We start from the raw sequence: 25,301 nt of genomic DNA on the forward strand, positions 1-25,301 counted from the left end.
CTTCAGCAGTCAAGGGCATTCAGCCTCTGATCTCCGGGTAAGCGTTCTCCAAGGCGGCCTTCAGGACACGCGACAACGCAGAATTGCTGAGCAGAAACTTATAGCCAAGTTCCGCACACATGAGTACGGCCTCAACCGGGACCTGGGATTCATGTCGCATTACATTCATCCCCCACCATCTGGCCTCGGCGTGCAAAATCCTACCAACTGTCCTGGCTTGAGACAATTCACACCTCTTTAACCTGGGGTTACCCCTATCTCTGGATCTGTAAAGATTCAATTACCTGCAAATGCTCGCATTCTAAGCATTGTCTGGCATCTTTGAATTTGTCTATATATATGTTTCTGGAACAAATCTCTTCATTTATCTGAGGAAGGAGCAGTGCTCCGAAAGATAGTGTTTGAAACAAACATGTTGGACTTTAACCTGGTGTTGTAAGACTTCTTACTGTGCTCACCCCAGTCCAATGCCGGCATCTCCACATCAATTTTCTTGGTATCCATTTTTTGTTTTTATTAACATGCTTACCCCCCTACACAGGCATCAATCCCCAACCCTATTTCACGCATCTGTTCCCCTTCTATATTGCCCCTTCTATCTTCCCAACTCCGACTCTTAGATAACTACAGCATTGGAACTGATCCCTTGCAATGGAGGAATAGAAGAAATTCACACGGTTGTCCAAACTCAGGTATGTACGTGTTGTGAACTGGCATGTAGCATTGGAAGAAGTTGAAAATTTATGGTATAGAGACAGGCTGATTTCGTATGTGAGAAATTTAAGATAGATGGGCAAAATTTTCCCATAATATTTCAGTGTTAGGCTCTGACTGAAATCCGGCATGTGCCTCTCCAGTTTCACTGCCGTGTTTTTAGTCTAACGTTTGAGCCACTCTGGAAAAGAAATCAGTGGACGTGTTTTATACCGTCACTGTGGCAGGGAGGGGCCTGACAGAGCCAACAAGGATGCCCCAAACAGCAGTGAAAATAAATCCCTACAGTGCAGAAGGAGGGATGATAAATCAGTACTCTTCCATGTTGAACGCCACTTGTAGGAAGCACTGAGGGTAGAAAGGGCATAGAATGTACTCTGGGTGGAAGACTTCAATGTCCATTACCAAGAGCGGCTTGGTAGTACCACCACAGACCGAGCTGGCTGGACCCTAAAGGACATAGCTGCTAGACTGGGCTGCAGCAGATAATGAAGGAATCAACTAGAGCAAAAACAATACTTGACCTCATCCTCACCAACTTGTCTGCTGCAGTTGCATCTGCTCATGACAGTGTTGGCAAAAATGACCACAGCACAGTCCTTGTGGAGACAAAGTCCCGTCTTTCATTGCGGATATCCCCCATCGTGTTGTGTGGCATTACCGCTGTGCTAAATGGGATAGACTTCGAACAGATCTAGAAATTAAAGACTGGGCATCTATGAAGCGCTGAGAGCCATCAGCAGAATTGTATTCAACCACAATCTGCAACCTCATGGCCTGGCGTATCCCTCACTCTATCATTACCACCACGCCAAGGGATCAACCCTGGTTCAATGAAGAGTGCAGGAGAGTACGCCAGGAGCAACACCAGACATGCCTAAAAATGAGGTGCCAAGCTGCTGAAGCTACAAGACAGGCCTACTTGCGTGCCAAACAGTATGAGCAGCAAATAATAAACAGAGCGAAGCGATTCCACAACAAACACATCAGATCTAAGCTCTGCTACTTCCAGTTGTGAATGGTGGTGGACAATCAAATAACTCACTGGAGGAAGAGGCTCCACAAATATCCCCAAACTCAATGATGAAGGAGCCTAGCACATCGGTGCAAAAGACAAGGCTGATGTATTCACAAAAATTTTCAGCCAGAAGTGCCGAGTGGATGATCCATCTCGATCTCCTCCAGAGTTCCCCAGCATCAGAGATGTCAGTCTTTAGCCAATATGATACACTCCACCTGATATCAAGAAATGGCTGAAGGCACTGGATACTGCAAAGGCTATGGGCTCTAACAATATTCCAGCAACAGTATTGAAGACTTGAGCTCCAGAACTTGCCGCACCCCGAACCAAGCTGTTCCAGTACAGCTCCAACACTGGCGTCTAAACGGCAATGTGGAAAATTGCCCAGGTGCGTCCTGTACACAAGAAACAGGACAAATCCAACCCAGCTAATTACCACCCTATCAGTCTACTCTCCATCATCAGCAAAGTGATGGAAGGGGTCATCAATAGTGCTATCAAGTGGCACTTACTCAGCAATAACCTGCTCACGGATGCTCAGTTTAGGTTCCGCCAGGGTCACTCAGCTCCTGACCACATTACAGCCTTGGTTCAAACATGGATAAAAGAACTGAATGCCAGAGGTGAGGTGAGAGTGACTGCCTTTGACATCAAAGCAACATTTGAACAAGTATGGCCCCAAGGAGCCCTAGCTAAACTGGAGTCGATAGGAATCATGGGGAAAATTCACCACTGGTTGGAGTCATACCTGGCACAAAGGAAGATGGCTGTGGTGGTTGGACATCACTGCAGGTGTTCCTCCGGGTAGTGGTTCTGGCCCAACCATCTTCAGCTGCTTCATCAATGACATCTCTTCCATCACAAGGTCGGAAATGGTAATGTTCACAGATGACTGCACAATGTGCAACATCATTTACAACTCCTCAAACACTGAAGCAATTCAAGTCCAAATGCAACAAGACCTGGACAACATCCAAACTTGGGCTGACAAGTGGCAAGTTACATGCGAGCCACATAACTACAAGAAAATGACCATCTCCTAGAAAAAAGGACCTAACCAAGGCTCTTTAACATTCAATGGCATTACTATTGCTGAATCTCCCACAATCAACATCCTGGTGGTTGCCATCGATCAGAAACTGAACTGGAATAGCCATATTAATACTGTGGCTACCAGGGCAAGTCAAAGGCTAGGAATCATCCAGCGAGTAACTCAACTCCTGACCAGCCAAATCCTGTTCACCATCTACGAGCCACAAGTCAGGAGTGTAATGGAAAACTCTCCACTTGCCTGGATGAGTGCAGCTCCAACAACACTCAAGAGGCTCGACACCATCCAGGACAAAGCAACCCAATTGATTGCTTTCCCTTCCACAAACATTCAATCCCTCCACCACCGACGAATAGTGGCAGCTGTGTCTACCATCTACAAGATGCACTGCAGGAACTCCACAAGGCTCCTTGTGCAGCACCTTCAAAACCCACAACCACTAGTATCTAGAAAGACAGGATACCTGGTGTAATGATATGTAGACATGTAACCAATGGGTAATCAGAACCAGACACAACCAATGGGTAATCAGAACACCCAGGGGTGGCATCACCACAAGTGGGCATCACACCACCACTATAAAAGACATGACACACAGGCCCTCAGCCCCTTCCACTGGCAGAAACCTAGAGAGCAAGACGTGTGTAGCAAGTATCACCGTCATACCACCACACGTGGTTTAGAGTAAGTTCATATAGTTAGTCGAGTTTACCGTGTTACTAGAGTCAGATCAGTAGAGCTAGAACTCATTTAGGAGCTTTGTTAATTGCTCAATAAATACATTCAACTTACCTCGAAGTCTGGAGTATTCTTAAACAGCGCCTACAGCAAGTAGCGGCTTATGTTATTCAAAGAAATATAACAACACACCTGGGAAACCCCACCTGGAGGTTCCCCTCCAAGTCACTCACCCACCAGTGCAAATTTATCACCGTTCCTTCACTGTTGCTGGGTCAAAGTTATGAAACCCCCTCCCTGAAAGCACAGTGGGTGTACCTACATCTCAGGGACTGCAGAAATTCAAGAAGGCAACTCACCTCCACTTTCTGAAGGGCAACTAGGGATGGGTAATAAATGCTGGCTGAACCACTGACCTCCACATCTCGTAAATTATTTTTTAAAAAACATGTGGGATCCCCCACGCAAACACAAGCATTGGGTGCTCCCTCCACCACCATCATCAGCATCAGGGATCTCATTCATTCCCCCCCCCCCCAACCCCTCCCGATCTCCCTCCCTCCCTCATACACCAGTGTCAGCATCCCGAGCTTCCCGCCCCCAACCACAAGCATCAGCATCAGGGAATCCTCCTCCCAACAAACATAACGTGAATCGTGCCCCAAAGGGCATCTCCAGACTGTCTTCCTTGGCACTGCCCCTGGCACAGGTTGGCACTGCTAGATTGCCAGTGCCCACTTACCAGTGCCAGGTTGGCAGTGCCAAGTTAGCAGTGCTGACCTGTGCCAAGGGGCAGTTTCATAGCACTGTTTGGGCTTGTCTCTCTCCATCTGGGGGCTATAATTTTCCTTGCATCTGTGGGGGGAGGGGACCTTTAAAGTGATTACCATTTTTCCGGCAAGGCTTGAATATTCAGTGAAGGGGTATCATGTGTTGGGGACTTGGTAATGAGACTAAAATGTATGTAAATCTATTAAAATTAGGTTCTCGCCCTTTCTGGGCATGAACCATGAACCTCATTATGGCACCGGCAAGGAGCATGGAAAATTGGGATATTAGATCTCGCCAGTGAGAATCTCGTTTCCTGATTCTCACGGGATGTTTTGCCCACATTGCTGTTCTCACGATGGTGGACATGGGTGCAAAATCAGCCACAGCACGTTAGGGATTGGGCTACTCGAGGTCGATGATGTTCTATCTTTATCTGTTCCATTCTAATTTGTACCAACATAACCAGCAACACAACTAACATTTCCTGCAATGCCTTCTTACTCTGTGGCTTCATCGTCACTTGTGGAATGCCTCAAAATGTAACTCTTGACCTTTTCCTGTTCATTATACACATGCTACATTTTCAGTGCCTGCACTCAGAATGATCTCTTCATGTGTTTCTAAGCTTCCAGCAAGAACTAAGGCCAATTTTGTGAATTTTCTGTCCTTAGAACATAGAACATAGAACAGTACAGCACAGAACAGGCCCTTCGGCCCTCGATGTTGTGCCGAGCAATGATCACCCTACTCAAACCCACGTATCCACCCTATACCCGTAACCCAAACAACCCCCCCTTAACCTTACTTTTTAGGACACTACGGGCAATTTAGCATGGCCAATCCACCTAACCCGCACATCTTTGGACTGTGGGAGGAAACCGGAGCACCCGGAGGAAACCCACGCACACACGGGGAGGACGTGCAGACTCCGCACAGACAGTGACCCAGCCGGGAACCGAACCTGGGACCCTGGATCTGTGAAGCATTTATGCTAACCACCATGCTACCGTGCTGCCCAATGCCTTGTCTTAATTACGTCCAGATTCACTCTATTATATTCATATTGGTGGGACAGGAAGATCCCACCGCTGGCCAATTGCGAACCACCTCCACCTCCAGAAAACACACCATGGGGGGAGGGGCAGGAGGGAAAATCCCGCTCAATGTCTAAGCCTTTGAAGTTGATATTGCATGAGTTTTACCAGAATGCTTGTAGAGCAGACTTCCAGAAGGACACTAATGTTTATTAGATGGTCCTTCCATTGTAACTGGAGAATGCATGCTGAGATATTGGAATTTCTCTAGCACTCTTTTGTGTCACTGATACACAGTGCAGGTCTCACTGCATTATAGGAATGTGGTGCTCTGTAAATTAGGATTTTTGTTGATTGGAGGAGGTCTTTGTGGTCAAAAAATCATTGCTGAAATTTGCGGAAGACTGAACTGGTGTAGCTGGTCTGGCGTTGGATTTCCTTGATGCTGATGACCTTTTGAGAGAGGTGGCTGCCAAGGGGTGGGAATTGCTCAACCTGTTGCAGAGTCACTCTTTCAATATATATGAGTGGAATATTTGACTGACCAGGTATGGGCTGATATTTGAGTTCTGTTTTGTCAACGTTCAAGAACCGGTCAAGTTTCTTGCATGCAGGACATAATAAGAGATCGAGAATGGCTTGCAAATCTGGTGCAGGGTGGGCAACAACGATGCAGTAATCTGCAAAGAGTAGATCATGTATATTTATCCTGACATACATTCTCCTGAACCAACTGCTCCCTGTTGCTGAGGAAATCCTCCCAGAGATGCAGTGTGGCTCCAGGTCTTTCTTGCCAGGTATATTCACGAAAACTGTCAGCAGCAACTCATCATTGCATTCATTGATCTAACTAATGCATTTGCCTCTGTACATCACAAGACTCTGTGGATTTTGCTCCAACAATTTGGATGTCCAGGAAACTTTTAACAATCATGCAATTACTTCATGATGATGTGAGTGCAACTGCCTTGAGTGGGAGGTCTGAAACAGATGCCTTCAAAATCTGGAACGGGGTCATGTAAAATTGTATGATTACCCCATATTACTTACAATCTAGACCAGAATGGCTATTCACTTTATCAAAGATTAACTGCCCTCAGGGTGTCATTATTAAATACCGTCTATTTGGAAAACTCTTTATCCTCAGCAGCCTCCATTCCAAAACTAAACTGACCACCGTAGACTGATTGTTTACACTGCATAGATAGAAGTAACAATGTTTAAATGCTGTGACAGGTTTTACCTTTTGTTTCATTCTTTGCAAAGGTTGTCATTTCAGATACAAAGTTTTCAGTTCCTGCAGACAGTACAATGGTGGAGGTGTCTATCATTGAAGTATTACTTGACGCTATAAATGAAAAGTATTAATGATTATGATAATATCTCAAGTTAGAAGCACTTATTAGCAAATAAGGCATTTGTTCCTCTTTCACTTAATACTTTTGGGGCAAAGTTGACTTCTCAGTTAGCTGAGACCAGGAAAATGTTTCAATTTAGGCCCAATGATAACATCATGAAGTTTTGGCATCAGGAGTAGAGGCGTCATTCCATGAACCTTGTTTTCCAGCAGGGAGTATGCTTGCAGGGAGTATCATCAGTGAAGAGACTGCAACATTGTACTTTCAAATCTCTGACCTGCTTTCCCTGCAAACATGGCTTCCCGTTAGGAACACAAAACTGCAAAATTACTGCTTGATCGCAGAATAAAACTCCTTATAATTTGTATTGACAAAATTCTTCAAATCCTACCAGAATCAGAGTGAATCTTTCATTTTTTGCATCAGCCACCTACCTTCTGGTTGCCTAAGATTTTCCAAATTTGCACTTCCAAATAACTTATATATTAACTAAATGGTTACTTTGTAATCTAATGCATTTTCCATTGTTTCATGCACAGGAAACATATTAAAGATAAATTATTATTTGTCAGAAAAATAATTAAATGCCTACGAGCAGAATAAAATTTTCCCCCGAGAGTGGGATGGGAGGCAAAGGGAAGGCGATAGGATCAGGAGTGAAGGCCGACAGTGGAGTGTCTTTCCAACTCCACCCTGATTGACCAGCAGCTCTTGGAGGCTGAATCTTTGACCTGAAAGGCACAGGAACTCTGACGGCAAACTGTTAACTTCCTGATAGTCTCTCTCCAATTAAATAATATTCTGCTTTTCAATTCTTCCTGCCTGCACTCTTTAGTGCATTGCTATAATGCACACAATCTCTTCCTTGGAGTCTAACTGTCCTTATGGACAGGGATGGCATAGTGGCACAGTGGTTATTACTGCTACCTCACAGCACCAGGGACCCAGATTCAATTCAGGACTTGGGTGACTGTCTATGTGGAATTTGGATGTTCTCCTCATTTCTGCATGAGTTCGTTCCAGGTTCTCTAGTTTCCTCCCACAGTCGAAAGATGAGCAGGTTAGGTGGATTGGCCATGTTAAATTGCCTCTTAGTGCCCAAAGATGTGTAGGTCAAGTGGGGTTATGAGGATAGGGCGGGGAATTGGGCATAGGTGGATGCTCCTTCAGAAGGTCGGCGTAGACTCGATGGGGCAAATGGTCTCCTTCTGCACAATAGGGATTCTATGGATATAGGTCTGTATTATTCAAAATTAATAAATTATCATGTATGGAATTGAATTAGTAACAATACTCACGTGTAGTTGCAGTAGATTGCATTTTTCCTGCATCTTGTGAAGTTGTCTCAACTCTTGTGACTGGTGAATTTGCATCGTCTGTTTTAACAGTTGCAGTCTCTCCTTTGTTCATTGTTGCTAGAGCATACCGTTCATAGAATTACTTTCTATTTATCCATTAATGAAAGATTGGTGTCTAGCTTCAGTGGTAACACACAAATAATTTTCAAAGCTGAGGATAGTCTGAGTTATATATTGCCAGATACCAACAGCCAGTGAAGTGCTTTTGATTATCAGTTTTGCTTTAAGCAAATGTTCAATGTTGGGAGGATGGGCACTGTGGGGTATGCTAGGAAGGACACAGGCGTGAATTGGTAAGGAGACAGCTAAAGATATTGATGGGGGCAAATGATACAGGTAATCTATTCTCTTTTACAGTTTAGTGGTAACTTCCTTGATCAAGAGCTCCAACGATAATATAGAATAGTTGCCTAATTTTCAATGAAACCAGGGGCCTAATGAGCCCTTTTGTAGAAAGACCATCATCCCCTTTATCACTTATTGCCCATTTCAATTTCTGCAAAATACATAGGACACATTGTAACGTGTCAGTAGATTCAGAAGAAGCAAAATATTAGATTGTCCATCCCAAAACATAACTCATCCTTTCAACTTCAGATGGTGATGGAATTTTTATTTCAAAATACTTAACAAAGCTGTTCCAATGGCAATCATAATCTAATCTTTATCGGCTACTAGAACTTAAGTTTGTAACTTATTGTGACAGCTTATATATTCTTAGAGATCGGGCGGGATCCTCCGTGGCCCGAGGCCGAAATCAAGAACGGCGATCAGGCGGAGAATGGCTCCCGACGCCAAAATCGGGGCAGGCGCCAGTTTGATGGTAGTTGTCGATTCTCCGCCCCCTCTAAATCGGCGTCATCAGAATGCGCGCCGCACACAGTCGCAACCCCGTCGGAGCACCAGCATCCGGCCCATCCGTGATGCTCCGTCTCTGATGGGACGAGTTTCCGATGGCGCGGACCACATGTGGTCCCTGCCGTTGGTAGCCTGGCATGCCGGCGGCAGACAGTCTCCAGCGCTGCCACACTCGGCCAAAATCCGTGCCACTGGCAGGGGCTTCTGCTAGGGCTGGGGGGAGAGGTGGGGGGTGGCCAGGAGGTGGGCTGTGGGGTCAGGATGGGCGGGTCCGCGGTCCAGCACAGCCAGTTCTCTGGTGCGACCAGTGCGGGTGTAGGCGGGCACAGCTGCAGCTTGTGAGCCATGTGCAAATGCGGCCCGGGACCCGACGATTCTCCGGCTGTTTTCCGCAAGTTCCACTGGTGTTCCAAGTGGTGCCGGTGCTAGCCCCTTACCGGTACTGGAATCGGTGAGGGTTCCACACCAACTTTCCCGTCCTGGAACACCAGAGATTCTCCGTTGGCACTGGCACTTAGCCTCAGAAACGGAGAGTCCAGCTCCATAGTTTCATTAAGAAAATGCTCAAGTTTAAGATATGCAGACCTTATGGTTTACATTCAGGGTCCTAAGGGAATTTAGGAAGGAAATAGTAGTGGCTCTGACTAGAATTTTCCAACATGTAGTAGAATGGCATGCCTCTACTAAACATGGAAAATGTGACTCCCTTTTTAAAATAGAAGGCAGCGATAAGTTAGGAAAACATAGAACATTTATTTTGCGCAAGATTTTTAGCAAAATTATTAGAGTGAATAAAATGGCACCATTACCAAGCACTTGGAGAAACATGAATTAATTAGTGACAGTCAGTGTGATTTTCTAAATAGCAGGCCATGCTCAATCAACGTTATAGGATTATTTGAAATAATGGGTGGGATTTTCCAGCACTTTCCACTGGCAGGATAGTCTGGTCCCGCCGAAGTGAACCAAGAGCAGAGGGTGCGAATATTGGGAAACCCCATTAACAGTGGCAGGACTGGAAGATCCCACAGCAAGACAATGGTAGGCCACATCTGCTGCTGCAATATACATTGCGGTGAGGTGGGGGGGGAGGAGGGGTGTTGGGGGGGGGGGGGGGGGGGTGAAATATTGATGTTTATATAGATTTTCAAAGTACAGTTGATAAGGTGCCATACATGAGACTTTTGTACATGGAAAAAAAGGGCATTTTGCCAAATGTGCACAGGTTGTTGCAAAGCATAGGCAGAGGTAAGAGGATGTTTCTTGGATTGGAAGTCTGAAAAGCTGAAGTCAAAAGTATTCCATTAGGGTATCTGTCAGGGTCGCTGTATATAAATAAATGTTTGCAATTTGGGAATATCAAAATGATCTGATGACCCCCAAATTAGGACAGCGATTTGGCAAACTGTGATGAAAATTGGCAGGAAAACATAGGTGAAGCTAGTAGGGATCGCAGAGAAGCGGAGCACAGTGGTAAGCACTGCTGCCTCTGAGCTCCATGGACCTGGGTTCAATTCCAGCCTCGGGTGACTGTCACGTCATCCCCGTGTCTGCACACGTTTCCTCCGGGTGCTCCGGTTTCCTCCCACAGTCCAAAGATGTACTGGTTAGGTGCATTGGCCATGCTAAATTGCCCCTTAGTGTCCAAAAGGTTAGGTGGGGTTACTGGGTTATGGGGATGGGGTGGAGGCACAGTGGGCTGAATGGCCTCTTTCTGTACTGGAAATTCTATGAAGTGGTAGATACAGTTCAATGTGTAATGAAATTGGAAACCTGCATATATGTAAACCTTAAATTGTCAGGTTTTAAATGAGTTGGAAGAATAGGGTGACCATGTTATGCAGAACACAGATTATCAAAGATAAAATCAAATTCCTGTGCATGTTGAAATCTGAAACACAAAAAGAAAATGCTGGAAAATCTCACCAGGTCTGACAGCATCTGTAGAGAGAGAATGGAGCTAAAGTTTCAAGTCTGTATTACTCTTCAACAAAGTTTTATCAAAGGTTGCACAATACATAGACAATGGAGGTGATTTTGAGCCTGTGTTAGCCGTCAGTGAGAACGGTGACGCGAGTGGAAAATTCGGCAAGATTACAATTTCTGATTTTTCAGATCCCTCAATGGCAGCAAGATGAGAAATCCGTCGGGGGAAGGCCAGGAACCACATTTTAAGACGTTAAAGTATCATTCGAGAGCCGGGACTCCCCCACCCACTGAATATTCATTGGTCGCTGGCGTGATTTACAACAGCTATATATAAACGAGAACCTGGCCCTGGCGACCTAACCTCTGAAGGGGGTACCGGGGTGAGCGCTCAGATTGCCATTACCCTCCAGGGTGCCAGTCGCAGAGGGGCAGTGAAGAAGACATGGGGGACCCAGATAAGTTTAAATTGCCATCGGGAGGGGAGGGGTGCAGCGGTGGTCCTCATCACTCACTTTATGTTCTCTTCCTTTCAGCCTCGGCATCTTAGGGGGGTGGGAGTCAATCGCAGGCCATTGTAGCCCCTCATGTCTGTGAACCTCGAGGTTTAAAGGCATCTGGCAGCTGGTATGCAGACAGCACTTCCCGTGTCCTCCTTGCTGGGCCTGTGGGATGTAACCGGTGAGGAATTGGCCTTCGAGAGTGGCAGCTAGGAAGTGTGTGGAAGCAGGTGAATCCACAAGGTCAGCACTGGGGGCAACTGTTATGTTCCTGGGTGGGGTCTCATGGGATGCCAGTCTGCATGGGCAGAGTGGGGGAGTCAGAGAAGGGATGTTTTCCATCCTCATGAGGCCCGAAGACCCTCACACAGGGAGGATGATGAACCCCCACACTCAGGCAGCACTGTGAAGACAGAGGGGATGACCTATATGGAAGTTCAACGCCACTGACCATGGAGGCTATGATGTCAGGGATTTGTTTCTCGGTGGCTGGCTGTTCCAGTTGGGAGGCTTGTTTACTCTGCAGTCCATGAGAGCTGGAGCAATAAGGGTGCCCTCCAAAGGTTAAGCTGACATGCAGTCTTGACATGAATCTGTGTGCTTTGCCTGCTACAAGGGGAAACCATTTGCCTGTTCAGCTCCCTGACCCTTCCTTGATGAATCAATTGTGCCAACTAAGTCAGTATTGAAATGCATGAATGTGCCATTGATTGACACCCAATTTTTAACCTTTTGAAATGTTGCCCCCAAGCATTGAACTCGAAGGCTCATATTTACATCTGTATAGCAGAGAGAGGTGACACACATGTGGCCCCCAATGCAGGGCATTATGGTGAAGTCTCTCATCACACACCCTATTCAAAGCAATGATGGGGGATATTGTCTAGGTCCCCAGTAATGTTAGAACACTGGTCCATTGAATGCACTCGACTGCCCTAACACTTCACGCTTTGCTGGGGAGGTTTTGGGACCGCTGAGGTTCTCATAAATCGAAGCACTTCATTCAGGTGGAGATGAGAGTGACAACTGTGGGGAAGTGGCTATTGTGTGACGGGAGGGAGTGAGGCTTAGTGGAGTGATGCTTATATAGGGGGAAATGCATGGGTGGATGTCCCAGTGGCTGATAAGGCTGAAGGCCAGGACACTGTCAGGAATCCTCATCACTCACTTTATGTTCTCTTCCTTTCAGTTAATGATTCTGAAAAATCATGGAGCCAGTCGAGTTAGCAATTCTGTTTCTTGTGGTCGACCAGGATCAGTGACATCGATGAGCCACAGCAAGCACACAGAAACAGTGCCCTGCAGAGGAGGGGGAATCTGGTCCATTGTTCTTCTGGGAGCAGGGTCATAGGAGACTCGGAGGAGACACTACCGGCCAAGAATATTCTCACATACAACTTCCTGCCTCCAGTGGTCAGAGCTCCAGTGCCAAGTGATGCAAGAGTTAGCACGACATAAACTGGGAGGTCATTCATTGCCTGTGTTCTTTAAAGTTACTGCTGCTCTGAACGTTTATGCTAGCTGCTCGTTTCAGGGTGGCACAGATGACCGGTGTGGAATATTCCAGTCAGCCTCGCACAAATACATTATGGAGGTCACAGATGCACTATCCTCGAGAACCCACATGTACATCAACTTGAACCAGGACCAAGCAAGCCAAGGCCTTGGGCTTTGCCACCATAGCAGGCATACACCAGGTGTAGGGTGTCATCACTACATCCATTTTTTTTTTTTTAATAATTTTTATTGAAGAAATTTTTCAAAATACAAACATTTTAACCCCCCCTACATTTACATTTAAATTATAACAAAACAAAGTCAAACCCCCCTACTTAACAAAAAGAAAGTCTCCCCCCCCCCCTACTCGCGCGTCCCCCCCACCCCACCCCCCCCCCCCCCCCCCCACCCCCCGCCGGCAAACCGACAGACCAACTTATCATTTCTGGCAGTGTCCTCAGGCAGGCCTTGCCCGTGCCACCACCGCTACCGTACTTCCTTCGTCGTTGTCCCCCCTCCCCCCCCCTCCCCTCCCCTCCCCTCCCGGGTTGCTGCTGTCATGGCCTCAGTTTCTATCTCTGATCTAAGAGGTCTAGGAAGGGTTGCCATCGCCTGAAAAACCCCTGCACCGACCCTCTCAGGGCGAATTTGATCCTTTCCAATTGGATGAAGTTTGCCATGTCGTTTAACCAGGTGTTAACACTCGGAGGCCTTTCGTCCCTCCACTGAATCAAGATCCTCCTCCGAGCCACCAAGGACGCAAAGGCTAATATTCCAGCCTCCCTCGCCTCCTGTACCCCCGGTTCCACCCCAACCCCGAAGATCGCAAGTCCCCATCCTGGCTTGACCCTGGACCCCACCACTCTCGACACCGTCCCTGCCACCCCCTTCCAGAACTCCTCCAGTGCCGGACATGCCCAAAACATATGTGCATGATTCGCAGGGCTTCCCGAACATCTAATACACCTGTCTTCACCCCCGAAAAACCGACTCATCCTTGTCCCCGTCATGTGGGCTCTATGCAGTACCTTAAATTGAATGAGACTTAGTCTCGCACATGACGACGACGAGTTGACCCTCTCCAGGGCGTCTGCCCATGTCCCGTCCTCTATCTGTTCCCCCAGCTCTAACTCCCACTTATCTTTCAGCTCCACTACTGGTACCATCCTCCGCCTCCTGCATAATCTTATAGATGTCCGAGATCTTCCCCTCCCCGACCCAGACCCCTGATAGCACCCTATCACTCACCCCCCTGTCGGGGAGCGCGGGGAACCCCTCTACCTGTCGTCTGGCAAATGCCTTCACTTGGAGGTACCTGAACGTGTTCCCCGGGGGGAGCCCAAATTTCTCCTCCAGCTCTCCCAAGCTCGCAAACCTCCCCTCTATAAACAAGTCCCTCAGTTGTCTAATACCCGCCCTCTGCCAGCTCTGGAATCCCCCTCCTGTATTTCCCGGCGCAAATCTGTGGTTCCCTCTTAGTGGTGCCCCTATCAGACCTCCCACTTCCCCCCTGTGTCGCCTCCACTGCCCCCAGATCTTGAGGGTGGCCGCCACCACCGGGCTCGTGGTATACCTCGTGGGAGGGAGCGGCCATGGTGCCGTTACCAGTGCCCCTAAGCTTATGTTGCCGCAGGACGCCCTCTCCATGCGCTTCCAGGCTGCCCCCTCCCCTGCCATCATCCACTTTCGTACCATCGATGTATTTGCCGCCCAGTAATATCCTGAAAGGTTGGGTAACGCCAGCCCTCCACTATCCCTACTCCGCTCCAAAAAGACCCTTCTAACTCTCGGGGTGCCATGTGCCCACACATACCCCATGATACTACTCGTTACCTTCTTGAAAAAGGCCCTGGGGAGGAAGATGGGCAGACACTGGAACAAAAACAAGAACCTCGGGAGGACCGTCATTTTAACTGACTGCACCCTCCCTGCCAGCGACAGCGGCACCATGTCCCACCTCTTAAACTCCTCCTCCATCTGTTCCACCAGTCTGGAAAAGTTCAACTTGTGGAGGGTCCCCCAGTTCTTTGCCACCTGCACCCCCAAGTACCTAAAACTTTTAACTGCTCTTTTGAAGGGGAGCCTCCCAATTCCCTCCCCTTGGTCTCCCGGGTGTATTACAAAGACCTCACTTTTCCCCAGATTTAATTTATACCCCGAAAAGTCCCCGAACTCCGCTAGTATCCCCATTACCTCCGGCATTCCCCCCTCCGGGTCTGCCACATACAACAACAAATCATCCGCATAGAGCGAGACCCGATGTTCCTCCCCTCCCCTTGTCAGTCCTCTCCACCCCCCTGAACCCCTCAGTGCCATCGCCAACGGCTCAATCGCTAATGCAAAGAGTAAGGGGGATAGGGGACATCCCTGCCTAGTACCTCGATGGAGCCCAAATATTCTGACCTCCTCCCGTTGTTACCACACTTGCCATCGGAGCTGAATAGAGCAGTTTTACCCACTTGATAAATCCCTCCCCAAACCCAAACCTTTCCAACGTCTCCCACAAGTATTCCCACTCCACCCTGTCAAATGCCTTCTCCGCGTCCAGCGCTACCACTATCTCCGCCTCCCCTTCCACTGCTGGCATCATAATCACATTTAACAATCTCCGGACATTTGTGTTAAGTTGGCGTCCCTTCACGAACCCCGTCTGGTCTTCATGGACTACCCCTGGCACACAGTCCTCTATCCTGGTTGCCAGGACCTTTGCTAACAGCTTGGCGTCAACATTTAGGAGGGAGATGGGCCTGTAGGACCCGCACTGGACCGGGTCCTTGTCCCGCTTCAAAATCAAGGAGATCAGGGCCTGCGACATTGTTGGGGGCAGAACCCCCCCCTCGCGCGCCTCATTAAAGGCTCTCACCAGCACTGGACCCACCAAGTCCACAAATTTCCTGTAAAACTCCATCGGGAACCCATCCGGCCCCGGCGCCTTCCCCGCCTGCATCTGGCCTATCCCTTTAATTAGCTCCTGCAGCTCTATCGGCGCCCCCAACCCTTCTACCAGCTCCTCCTGTACCTTTGGGAACCCCAATTTGTCGAGAAAGTTCTTCATTCCCCCTCTCCTCTTCGGCGGTTCAGACCTATACAATTCCCTATAGAAGTCCCTAAAGACCCTATTCACCTCTTGCCCCTTCTGCACTACGTCCCCACCCCTCTCTCTCACTCCCCCAATCTCTCTGGCTGCATTTCGCTTACGAAGCTGGTGTGCCAGCATCCTGCTCGCCTTTTCCCCGTACTCATACGCCGCACCCTGCGCCCTTCTCCACTGCATTTCCGCCTTCCTAGTGGTCAGTAGGTCGAACCTGGCCTGCAAGCTACGCCGCTCCCTTAATAGCCCCTCCTCTGGTGCCGCCGCATATTTCCTATCTACTTCTAGGAGCTCCCCCACCAGCCTCTCCCTTTCCTGCCTCTCCTTCCTCTCTCTGTGTGCCCTTATGGAGATCAGCTCTCCTCTAATCACTGCTTTCAAGGCCTCCCAGACCGTCCCCACCTGCACCTCACCTGTGTCATTCGTACCCAGATAGTTCTCAATGCCCGTTCTCACCCTTCTGCACACCTCTTCGTCCGCCAACAGCCCTACATCCAGGCGCCACAACGGGCGTTGATCCCGCGCCTCCCCCATGTCCACGTCCACCCAATGTGGTGCATGGTCCGATATCGCAATGGCCGAGTACTCCGTGTCCTGCACTCTCGGTATCAGCCCCCTGTTCAATACGAAAAAATCGATCCTAGAGTACACTCTGTGGACATGGGAGAAAAAAGAATACTCCCTCGCCCTAGGCCTACCAAATCTCCATGGGTCTACCCCTCCCATCTGCTCCATGAACCCCCTTAACACCTCTGCCGCTGCCGGCCTCCTATTCGTCCTGGAACTCGATCTATCCAGCCCAGGGTCTAACACCGTATTAAAGTCCCCTCCCATGATCAGGCCCCCTGCCTCCAGTCCCGGGATGAGGCCCAGCAGGCGCCTCATAAAACCCGCGTCGTCCCAGTTCGGGGCATACACATTTACCAGTACCACATTCTCTCCCTGCAACCTACCCCTCACCATCACATACCTGCCCTCCTTATCCGCCACCACCTCTGCCGCCACAAATGACACCCTCTTTCCCACCAAAATCGCCACCCCCCCGGTTCTTGATATCCAAGCCTGAGTGGAACACCTGTCCCACCCACCCCCTTCTCAGGCGGACCTGATCTGCTACCCTCAAATGAGTCTCCTGCAGCATTGCTACATCAGCCTTCAGCCCCTTCAGGTGTGAGAAGACCCTTGATCTTTTAACCGGCCCATTCAGCCCCCTTACGTTCCACGTGATCAATCGGATCGCTGAGCGACCCGTCCCTACTCCCTGTCGATTAGCCATGTCTTGTCCCTTGCTCGCCCCGGGTCATCCCTCCCTTTCTGACCCGCTTCCCATAGCGATGCCCCCCCCCCCCCCACCCCCCCGGCTCTCCCCTTCTCGTCCCTGGTCTTTCCAGCAGCAACCCGGTGTCCCCCCCCAGCCCCCCCCCCCCCTTTCCCCCCCCCCCCCCCCCCCCTGGCTAGGACCCCTCCTAGCCGCGATGTACCCAACATCGTACTCCCGAGAGTCAGCTGGTCTCCGCTGACCCGGCTGCTCCTGCCACATTCCGACTCCTCCCGGTTCACCCCATCTGCGCCCGTGAAAGATCCCCTTAAAACCCCAGAGAAAGACCCGCATAATCAACCCGCTCCCCCCCGTCCCGTCTCCCCAACTTAACGATATAAATACCCAATGGCAAATAAATACATAAATACTTAACTACATACTTAAATAACAAAATAATTAACTAGCTATCAACTAACAGTGTGCCCAACCATCACCCTCCATCAAACAGTATAAATAACCGCAGATAACCATAACCCGAAAAGAAAAAAAGAACAAAAAACCCCAAGCACCCAAAGGAAAAGGGTAAAAGGGGTAAATAACTAAGGGAAATTGGAAACGGGAAGAAACACCCCATAAGAAGCCAACGACCCACAATAGAGATTTCAACAGTTCAAATATACAGAAACACCCAACAACTCAAAACCTTCAAGATATTCAGAAAAGTCAACCGTTCGAGAAAAAACACCCCAAACAATCCACGAAACTGTTACCCAGTTCCGACCTGGCCTGAAAAAGAAAAGGGCCACTTGCTCAATCAAGAGTCCCCAGGCGGCTACGACCGCCGGTGCTCCCAGGTTTTAGTTCGTGTCCAACTTTTCCTCTTGTACAAAGGTCCAGGCCTCCTCTGGGGACTCGAAATAATGATGTTGGTCCTTGTAGGTGACCCACAAGCGCGCCGGCTGCAGCATTCCAAATTTGATCTTTTTCGCGTGTAATACTGCCTTTGTCCGGTTGTACCGGGCCCGCCGCTTTGCCACCTCCGCACTCCAGTCCTGGTACACCCTTACCGTCGGGTTCTGCCACTTGCTGCTTTTCTCCCTTTTTGCCCACCTCAGGACTTTCTCTCGATCACTTAGCCGCTGGAACCGCACCAGCACCGCCCTCGGGGGCTCGTTTGCCCTAGGCCTCCTGGCCATGACCCGGTATGCCTCTTCCAGCTCCAGGGGCGCCGGACCGGCCCCTTCCCCCATCAGGGAGCTCAACATCTCCGCCACATATCCCGGGAGATCCGACCCCTCCAGGCCTTCTTCCAGGCCCAGGATCCTCAAATTTTTCCTCCTCATCCGAGTGTCCAGCTCCTTGAAGCGGCTCTGCCACTTCATGTGGAGTGCCTCGTGCACCTCCACCTTTGCCCCGATGACTGTGGCCTCCTCCTCCCTCGCGGTCATCTCCTGCTGCAGCTCTTTAATCGACGCCTCTTGGATCGCCTGGGCTCCCACCAACCTGGTGGCCGTCGCGTTCATGGACTCTAAGAGCTCCACTTTCAGCTCCGTGAAAAAACGGAGGAGAGCGGCCTGCTGCTCCTCCGCCCATTTCTTCCACTCCTCCGATGCGCCGCCGGCCGCCATTTTGATTTTCTTCCCCCGCTTTTTTTGGGGAGCTGCTGCCGTTTTTCTTGCCGCTCCACCACGGGTACCGACCATAAAATCGGTCTAGTTCTCCTCAGGGGACCTTCCCCCACCGGGATTCGTCTTTACTGCACCTTTGGGGCCCTCCAGTTGGCCCGAAAACACCTTTGTCGCAGGAGCTTCCAAGTGTGCGACTTAGCTAGTCATAGCCGCACCCGGAAGTCCTCGTCATCACTACATCCATGTTGGTCTGCGGTCTCTATGGCGGCACTGGGTGCCATTTATGAATGACAAGGGATGCCACCCCCTCAATGTCCAGCTCGTCTGTGACCATGCGATTTGCATCATGCATTTGTGTGCCCTTTCCCCGGAGACCATCCATGATAGATACATCTTGCAGCGGCCTCAGTTCCCAGCTGAATTTGGGGGAGAGCAGCAGCTAGAGGGAAGGGTCCCCGGGGACAAAGGGTACCCCCTCAGGAGGAGTCTGGTGGCACCAGTGTAGAGGTCACCAAGCCGGCCAATGTGGAGCCTTTGGAAGGTCTTTGTGATGGTTCCTACATTCATGTGCAGGGCACTAATGCCATTGACCGTACACTGCAGGATAATGATGATGACTTGCATTGTGGACAGAGCGATGTTCCTCTCATCATCAGCCATATGTCTGACTCCTGCCTGAAACAGAACTTTCTTGCCAATGAATGGGCTTATCATGGGGTTCAAAGACGCTAGACGACAAATCTCAGCTACTACTGGCCCCTCCATGGTCAGGGGTCAAAGAATCTTATCAAAGAATTGCTACAGTTAAGAAGGAGGCCATTTGTCCCATCAAATCTGCACTGACCCTTTCAAAGAGTGCCCCACCCAGGCCCATTTCCATGCCCTATCTCCATAACTCCACCTAACCTGCTAATCCCGCGACACTAAGGGGTAATTTAGTATGGCCAATCCAGCTAACTTGCACACCTTTGGACTGTGGCAGGAAACTGGAGCACCCGGTGGAAACCCACGCAGACACGGGGAGAATGTGCAAACTCCACAGAGACAGTCACCCAAGGCTGGAATTCAACCTGTGTCTCTGGCACTGTGAGGCAGCAGCAGACCATAAGACGTAGGAGCAGAATTAGGCCACTCGGCCCATTGAGTCTGCTCCGCCATTCAATCATGGCTGATATTTTTCTCATCCCCATTCTCCTGCCTTCTTCCCATAACCCCTGATCCCCTTATTGATCAAAAACCTATCTATCTCTGTCTTAAAGACACTCAGTGAATTGGCTCCACAGCCTTCTGCAACAAAGAGTTCCGCAGATTCACCACACTCTGGCTGAAGAAATTCCTCCTCATCTCTGTTTTAAAGGATCATCCCTTTAGTCTGAGATTGCGTCCTCTGCTTCTAGTGTTTCCTACAAGTGGAAACATCCTCTCCACGTCCACTCTATTCAGGCCTCGCAATATCCTGTAAGTTTCAATAAGATCCCCCCTCATCCTTATAAACTCCAATGAGTACAGACACAGAGTCCTCAACCGTTCCTCATACGACAAGCTCTTCATTCCAGGGATCATTCTTGTTAACCTCCTCTGGACCCTTTCCAAGGCCAGCACATCCTTCCTTAGATACGGGGCCCAAAACTGTTCACAATACTCCAAATGGGGTCTGACCAGAGCCTTATATATTCTCAGAAGTACATCCCTGGTCTTGTATTCTAGCCCACTCGACATGAATACCAACATTGCATTTGCCTACCTAACTGCCTACTGAACCTGCACGTTAACCTTAAAAGAATCGTGAACAAGGACTCTCAAGTCCCTTTGTGCTTCTGATTTCCTAAGCATCTGCCCGTTTAGAAAATAGTCTGTGCCTCCATTTCTCCTTCCAAACTGCATAACCTCACACTTTTCCACATTATATTCCATCTGCTACTTCTATCCAAGTCCTTCTGCAGCCCGCCTGCTTCCTCTATACTACCTGCCCTTCTACACATCTTTGTATCATCTGCAAACTTAGCAACAGTGCCTTCAGTTCCTTCTTCCAGATCATTAATGTATATTGTGAAAAGTTGTGATCCCAGCACAGACCCCTGAAGCACACCATTAGTCACCGGCTGCCATCTTGAAAAAAAACCCTTTATTCCACTTGCTGCCTTTTGACAGTCAGCCATGCCTCTATGCTGGGTGCTGGTCTTTTTCTCCACATTACATAGGAGGTGGGCAGGCTCTCAACAATTTGTCAGCCCTTGGCACCCTCATTACTAAAGAAGAGGAGCACAACATTACAGGTTGAGCATTGATGTTGTTGGGGGGCTGGTGTTACCTTCAATGGATGGGGGGTTGGGGTGTGCATGGCGCAAATGGAGTGCATGGGAGATGGTAGAGACACAGCACTGCCATTCTCACACGCCACAGGGATGAACCGTGCCAAGTGTGTAGGAGGGTTTTGCGGAGCATGACACCATGAAATGACAGTGTGGAGGATGTCTTGTCTTGTCAGCTGCTAGTCTTGATGGTTCATACTTTTGTCTGCTGCTTCCACTTCACCCTCTGCGCAGGTGCAGTCCTGCTCATCACCTGCCAGCTCAAGGGCTCGCTCCTCAAAGGGCATAAGGCATCTCAATTCAGGCATAACTCCAGGCGGCTGTGGCCGCTCACTCCATTTGTGCTTGTTGTCCTGCAATAAGACAGGTGGGGAGAGTACAGGCAGGTGTCCTGCCAGGTCAGATAGTGATGAAGCATGTATGGGACATGAGTGGGTGTGGGAATGTGAGGAGCAGATTATCTACTGGAGGGAACATGGGGACTGGGGGCTGTCGGGGCAGAGCGTGATAAGAAATATTGGTAATCTGTGAGGTTGCCGGGTGAGAGAGATCACTGTGCAGGTGTGCAGTGCGTGTGTGAAGGGGTGCAGTGACATACATCAGGAGGAAGACTTACCCTGGCTGTGCGATGAAGGTCATTCATCTTCCTCTGGCACTGTTGCCCGTCCTCTTAAGCAGTGAGCTGACACTCACTATTGCATCCATTGCCTCCCAGGCGGAGGTGGTGACCTTGGTTGATGGACTTCTGTGGGAATGTGGGTAGAGGCTGTCACACCTCTGCTCCACACCATCCACAAGTTTGGTGAGGGCTTGGTCTCGTCTTCCTGGCCATCATTCTCCCGACTGGACTTAAAACAAGTGCAGGGGAGTTGTTTAAAAGGAACCCGGGGAAAGCAAATCAGTGGAAAAAATTGTTATCAAGGCTCCATATTTGGTTAATTTTCCTGCCGTCAGCATCCATGGCATTCTCAACGGATTGCTCACTAATGAAGTCACTAGTTGCCACATTCAGGCGCGTGTTCAGGGAGGCTGGTACGGGAATTGAACCGTGCTGCTGGCCTGCCTTGGTCTGCTTTAAAAGCCAACTATTTAGTCCAGTGCGCTGGAACTGTCACTTTGAAAAAAACATGGCAAGACTCCACCCAAAGTCATGCGCAGGAAACGGGAATCATTAGCTTCTTAGTTAGAGGCACAGAGCCCAAATATGGAGGCATAATATTGATTTTAGCTAGGCCACAGCCTGATATCATTGTATAGAATTTTGGGCACTATTATTTGAAGCATCAAGAAGCAAAGAAATTTTGAAAATTATGTTCCCTGGGATGTTAGCAGAAATGAGTGTTTATATCAGGGTAATTAACACTAGATTACTTCTATTTGTTTGTCATATAGCAGCACGGTAGCTCAAGTGGATAGCTATGTGGCTTCACAGCGCCAGGGTCGATTCCCCGCTGGGTCACTGTCTGTGCAGAGTCTGCACGTTCTCTCCGTGTCTGCATGGGTTTCCTCGGGGTGCTCCGGTTTCCTCCCACCGTCCAAAGGTGTGCAGGTTAGGTGGATTGGCCATGATAAATTGCCCTTAGTGACCGAAAAGGTTAGGATGGGTTATTTGATTACGGGGATGGGGTGGAGGTGAGGGCTTAAGTGGATTGGTGCAGACACGAAGGGCCAAATGGCCTCCTTCTGCTGTATAGTCTATGTAATGAGAGGTCAGACATTTAAGAGTATTGCAAGAAGAATTAAGGGTGATGCAGAAAAATTCTTTACCTAATAGAATTTGGAACTCTTTGCCACAAAGCTGGTCCATTTTCTAATCATGCTGTGGTTGGGAATGTGGATTTTTTCTTCCCAGTCTGAACAGGAACTAACCACTATACAAGATCACTATAAATCAATTTTTAAGAGGAATTGGGAATCAAGACTGTGTTGTTTATTAACCTCAACTTTGACCAAGTAATATAAACTGAACAATGTAACAAATACCTGTTGAGATTGTTGGATTTGTTGCATTCGTTGTCACCGACACTGTGGAGACATTTCTGCCACTACCTGAAAGACGAATGGAGAGAATTGTCATGTGATTTTAAAAAATCTTTTAACAATTCATCCGGAAATTTAGGTCAATTTTATATTTTGAATATTCTCTGTATCATAAAAATCATAGAATTTACAGTCTGCACCGGCCCTTGGAAAGAGTAACCCACTCAAGGCCACATCTCCACCGGAACCCAGTAACCCCACCTAATCTTTTTGGACACTAAGGGCAATTTATCATGGCCAATCTACCTAACCTGCACATCTTTGGACTGTTGGAGGAAACTGGAGCACCCGGAGGAAACCCACGTAGATACGGGGAGAACGTGCAGACTCCGCACAGAGAGTGACCCAAGCCAGAATTGAACCTGGGACCTGGGAGCTGTAAAGGAACTGTGCTAACCACTGCGCTATCGCAATGCCCAAATATATATATACAGATAGATTTAACAGACTGCTAGAAGCACATTAAAGCAATTTTAAAATGAGGCGATGAATCGCGCCCAATAAATAATTTCCAAAGGAAATCGGAGAGAAATAAACTTGCAGGGCTTTGTTGGTAAATTGGAGGAATGTGGCTGAGTGGACTGTGCTATGGAATGCCAGCATGGACGCATTGGATCGAATAGGCTTCTCATAATATCATGATGACTCTCTGAGATTAATTCATCACACTCCTGGCTTATGCCCTGTTGATGGGAGAAAGGTCTTGGGGTATCAGGATCTGGGCGAGTTTCTGACCTGTTTTAGTGGACAATGCTTTTGTGACATTGTACCAATTGCGTTTCTGGTCAACACTAACACCCAGTATGTTGATGTTGGGAGATTTGTAATGATAATGACAATGGAGTCAGGAGGATATAATGAGACTCTTTCTTGTTTGAGGTACTCAATACCTGGCAATTATGTGGTGTGAATATTATTTGACACTTATCATCCCAGTTCTTTGTGTCATCCAGATCTTGGTGCAGGTTGACGCAAACTGTTCATTATCAGAGGGATTGAGAATGGAGCTGAATATTGCATGATCATCAGTGAACAACCTCAATTCTAGTCTTCTGCTGGAAAGAAAGTCATTGATGAAGCAGCTGAAGGTCATTGGGTCAATGGTAATGCCCTGAGGAAGTTCCCCAACTAAAGGTTGAATTTAAGATGGTTGGTCTCCAACAACGACAAATAAATTTGTTTGCACCAGATATAACTCCGTCCATCGGAATTCTTTCTGATGCCAATGACTTTTGTTTCATTGAGGCTCTTTCGTGCAATATTCAGTTAAATGTTGCCTTGAAGTCATGGATAATCATTCTTATGTTCCACCTGGAATTCATTTTTTATATCCATGATTGGACTGAACTGTAATGAGGTCTGGCAGCAAACACACCTTAAAGACATTAAGCTGAGACCATGACTTACTTGACGTGATATTATCCACGTTATAGAGAATATTGGGCGGGATTCTCTGACCCGCGTCGGGCCGGGAGAGGAGGGGTGCCGGAAATCACGCGTCGCTGCTCAGATGCTGCTCCACCGATTCTCCGGTGCCAGCGCGGTCGGCGCAGTGCCGAAGTGCCCCCCCCCCCCCCCGGCAGCGATTCTCCCCACCGAGTTAGGCCGAGTCACGCTGGCGCTGTTCTCATATTGTCCTACCCGGCGGGACTTCGGCATTCACGTTGCAGGGGGCGGCCTGGTGGGGGTGAGGGGGCATCCGATCCTGTGGGGGGGCCTCCACGGTGGCTGGCTCCGTCAGGGCCTACCGATCGGCGAGGGGGCTTAGCCCGGTGGGGGCCTATGTTGCTCCGTGCCAAGCCCCTGTAGGTCTCCGCCATGTTGCGTCGCAGACGGCAACTCATGAGCATGCGCGAACACGCGGCCACTGTGGCGGGCAAGCGTGAACTCGCACCGGCCATGGCACGCATGTGCTGACCAGCAGCTGGCAGCTGGAGCTGTGTGAGTCGCTCCAGTGCCATGCTGGCCTCCTGTGTGGCACAGGATCACTGATCCTGGGGGCCTGTTGACGCCGTCGTAAAACGCTCCGGCGTTTATGATGACATCAACACCTAGCCCCAGGATCGGAGAATTCCGCCCATTGTATTTCATTTGTTAATTACACTATTCTGTAATGTAATGAAGTGAGCCAGATGTCTTTCAAAGTGTATTTTTACAATGGTTTGACCAGAAAACACAAAAATATGTAATATTAGCTAATAAT

The 25,301-nt window shown here is 48.9% G+C and overlaps 1 protein-coding gene across 6 annotated transcripts in view; it reads right to left on the minus strand.

Annotated features, from left to right (window-relative positions):
* Positions 1–25,301, minus strand: part of ecscr (endothelial cell surface expressed chemotaxis and apoptosis regulator) — a 69,690-nt gene that overhangs the window by 20,735 nt on the left and 23,654 nt on the right. For all 6 annotated transcript variants that reach the window (XM_038793474.1, XM_038793471.1, XM_038793473.1 and 3 more), the window contains exons 2-4: positions 23,042–23,107; positions 7,926–8,042; positions 6,513–6,617 (exon numbers count right to left, since the gene is read on the minus strand). In XM_038793474.1, coding sequence (XP_038649402.1) covers positions 6,513–6,617; positions 7,926–8,042; positions 23,042–23,107 — 288 coding nt within the window. The remainder of the gene's footprint in view (positions 1–6,512; positions 6,618–7,925; positions 8,043–23,041; positions 23,108–25,301) is intronic.

Source organism: Scyliorhinus canicula, chromosome 4 (assembly GCF_902713615.1).
Source record: "Scyliorhinus canicula chromosome 4, sScyCan1.1, whole genome shotgun sequence".
Taxonomy (NCBI): Eukaryota; Metazoa; Chordata; class Chondrichthyes; order Carcharhiniformes; family Scyliorhinidae; genus Scyliorhinus; species Scyliorhinus canicula.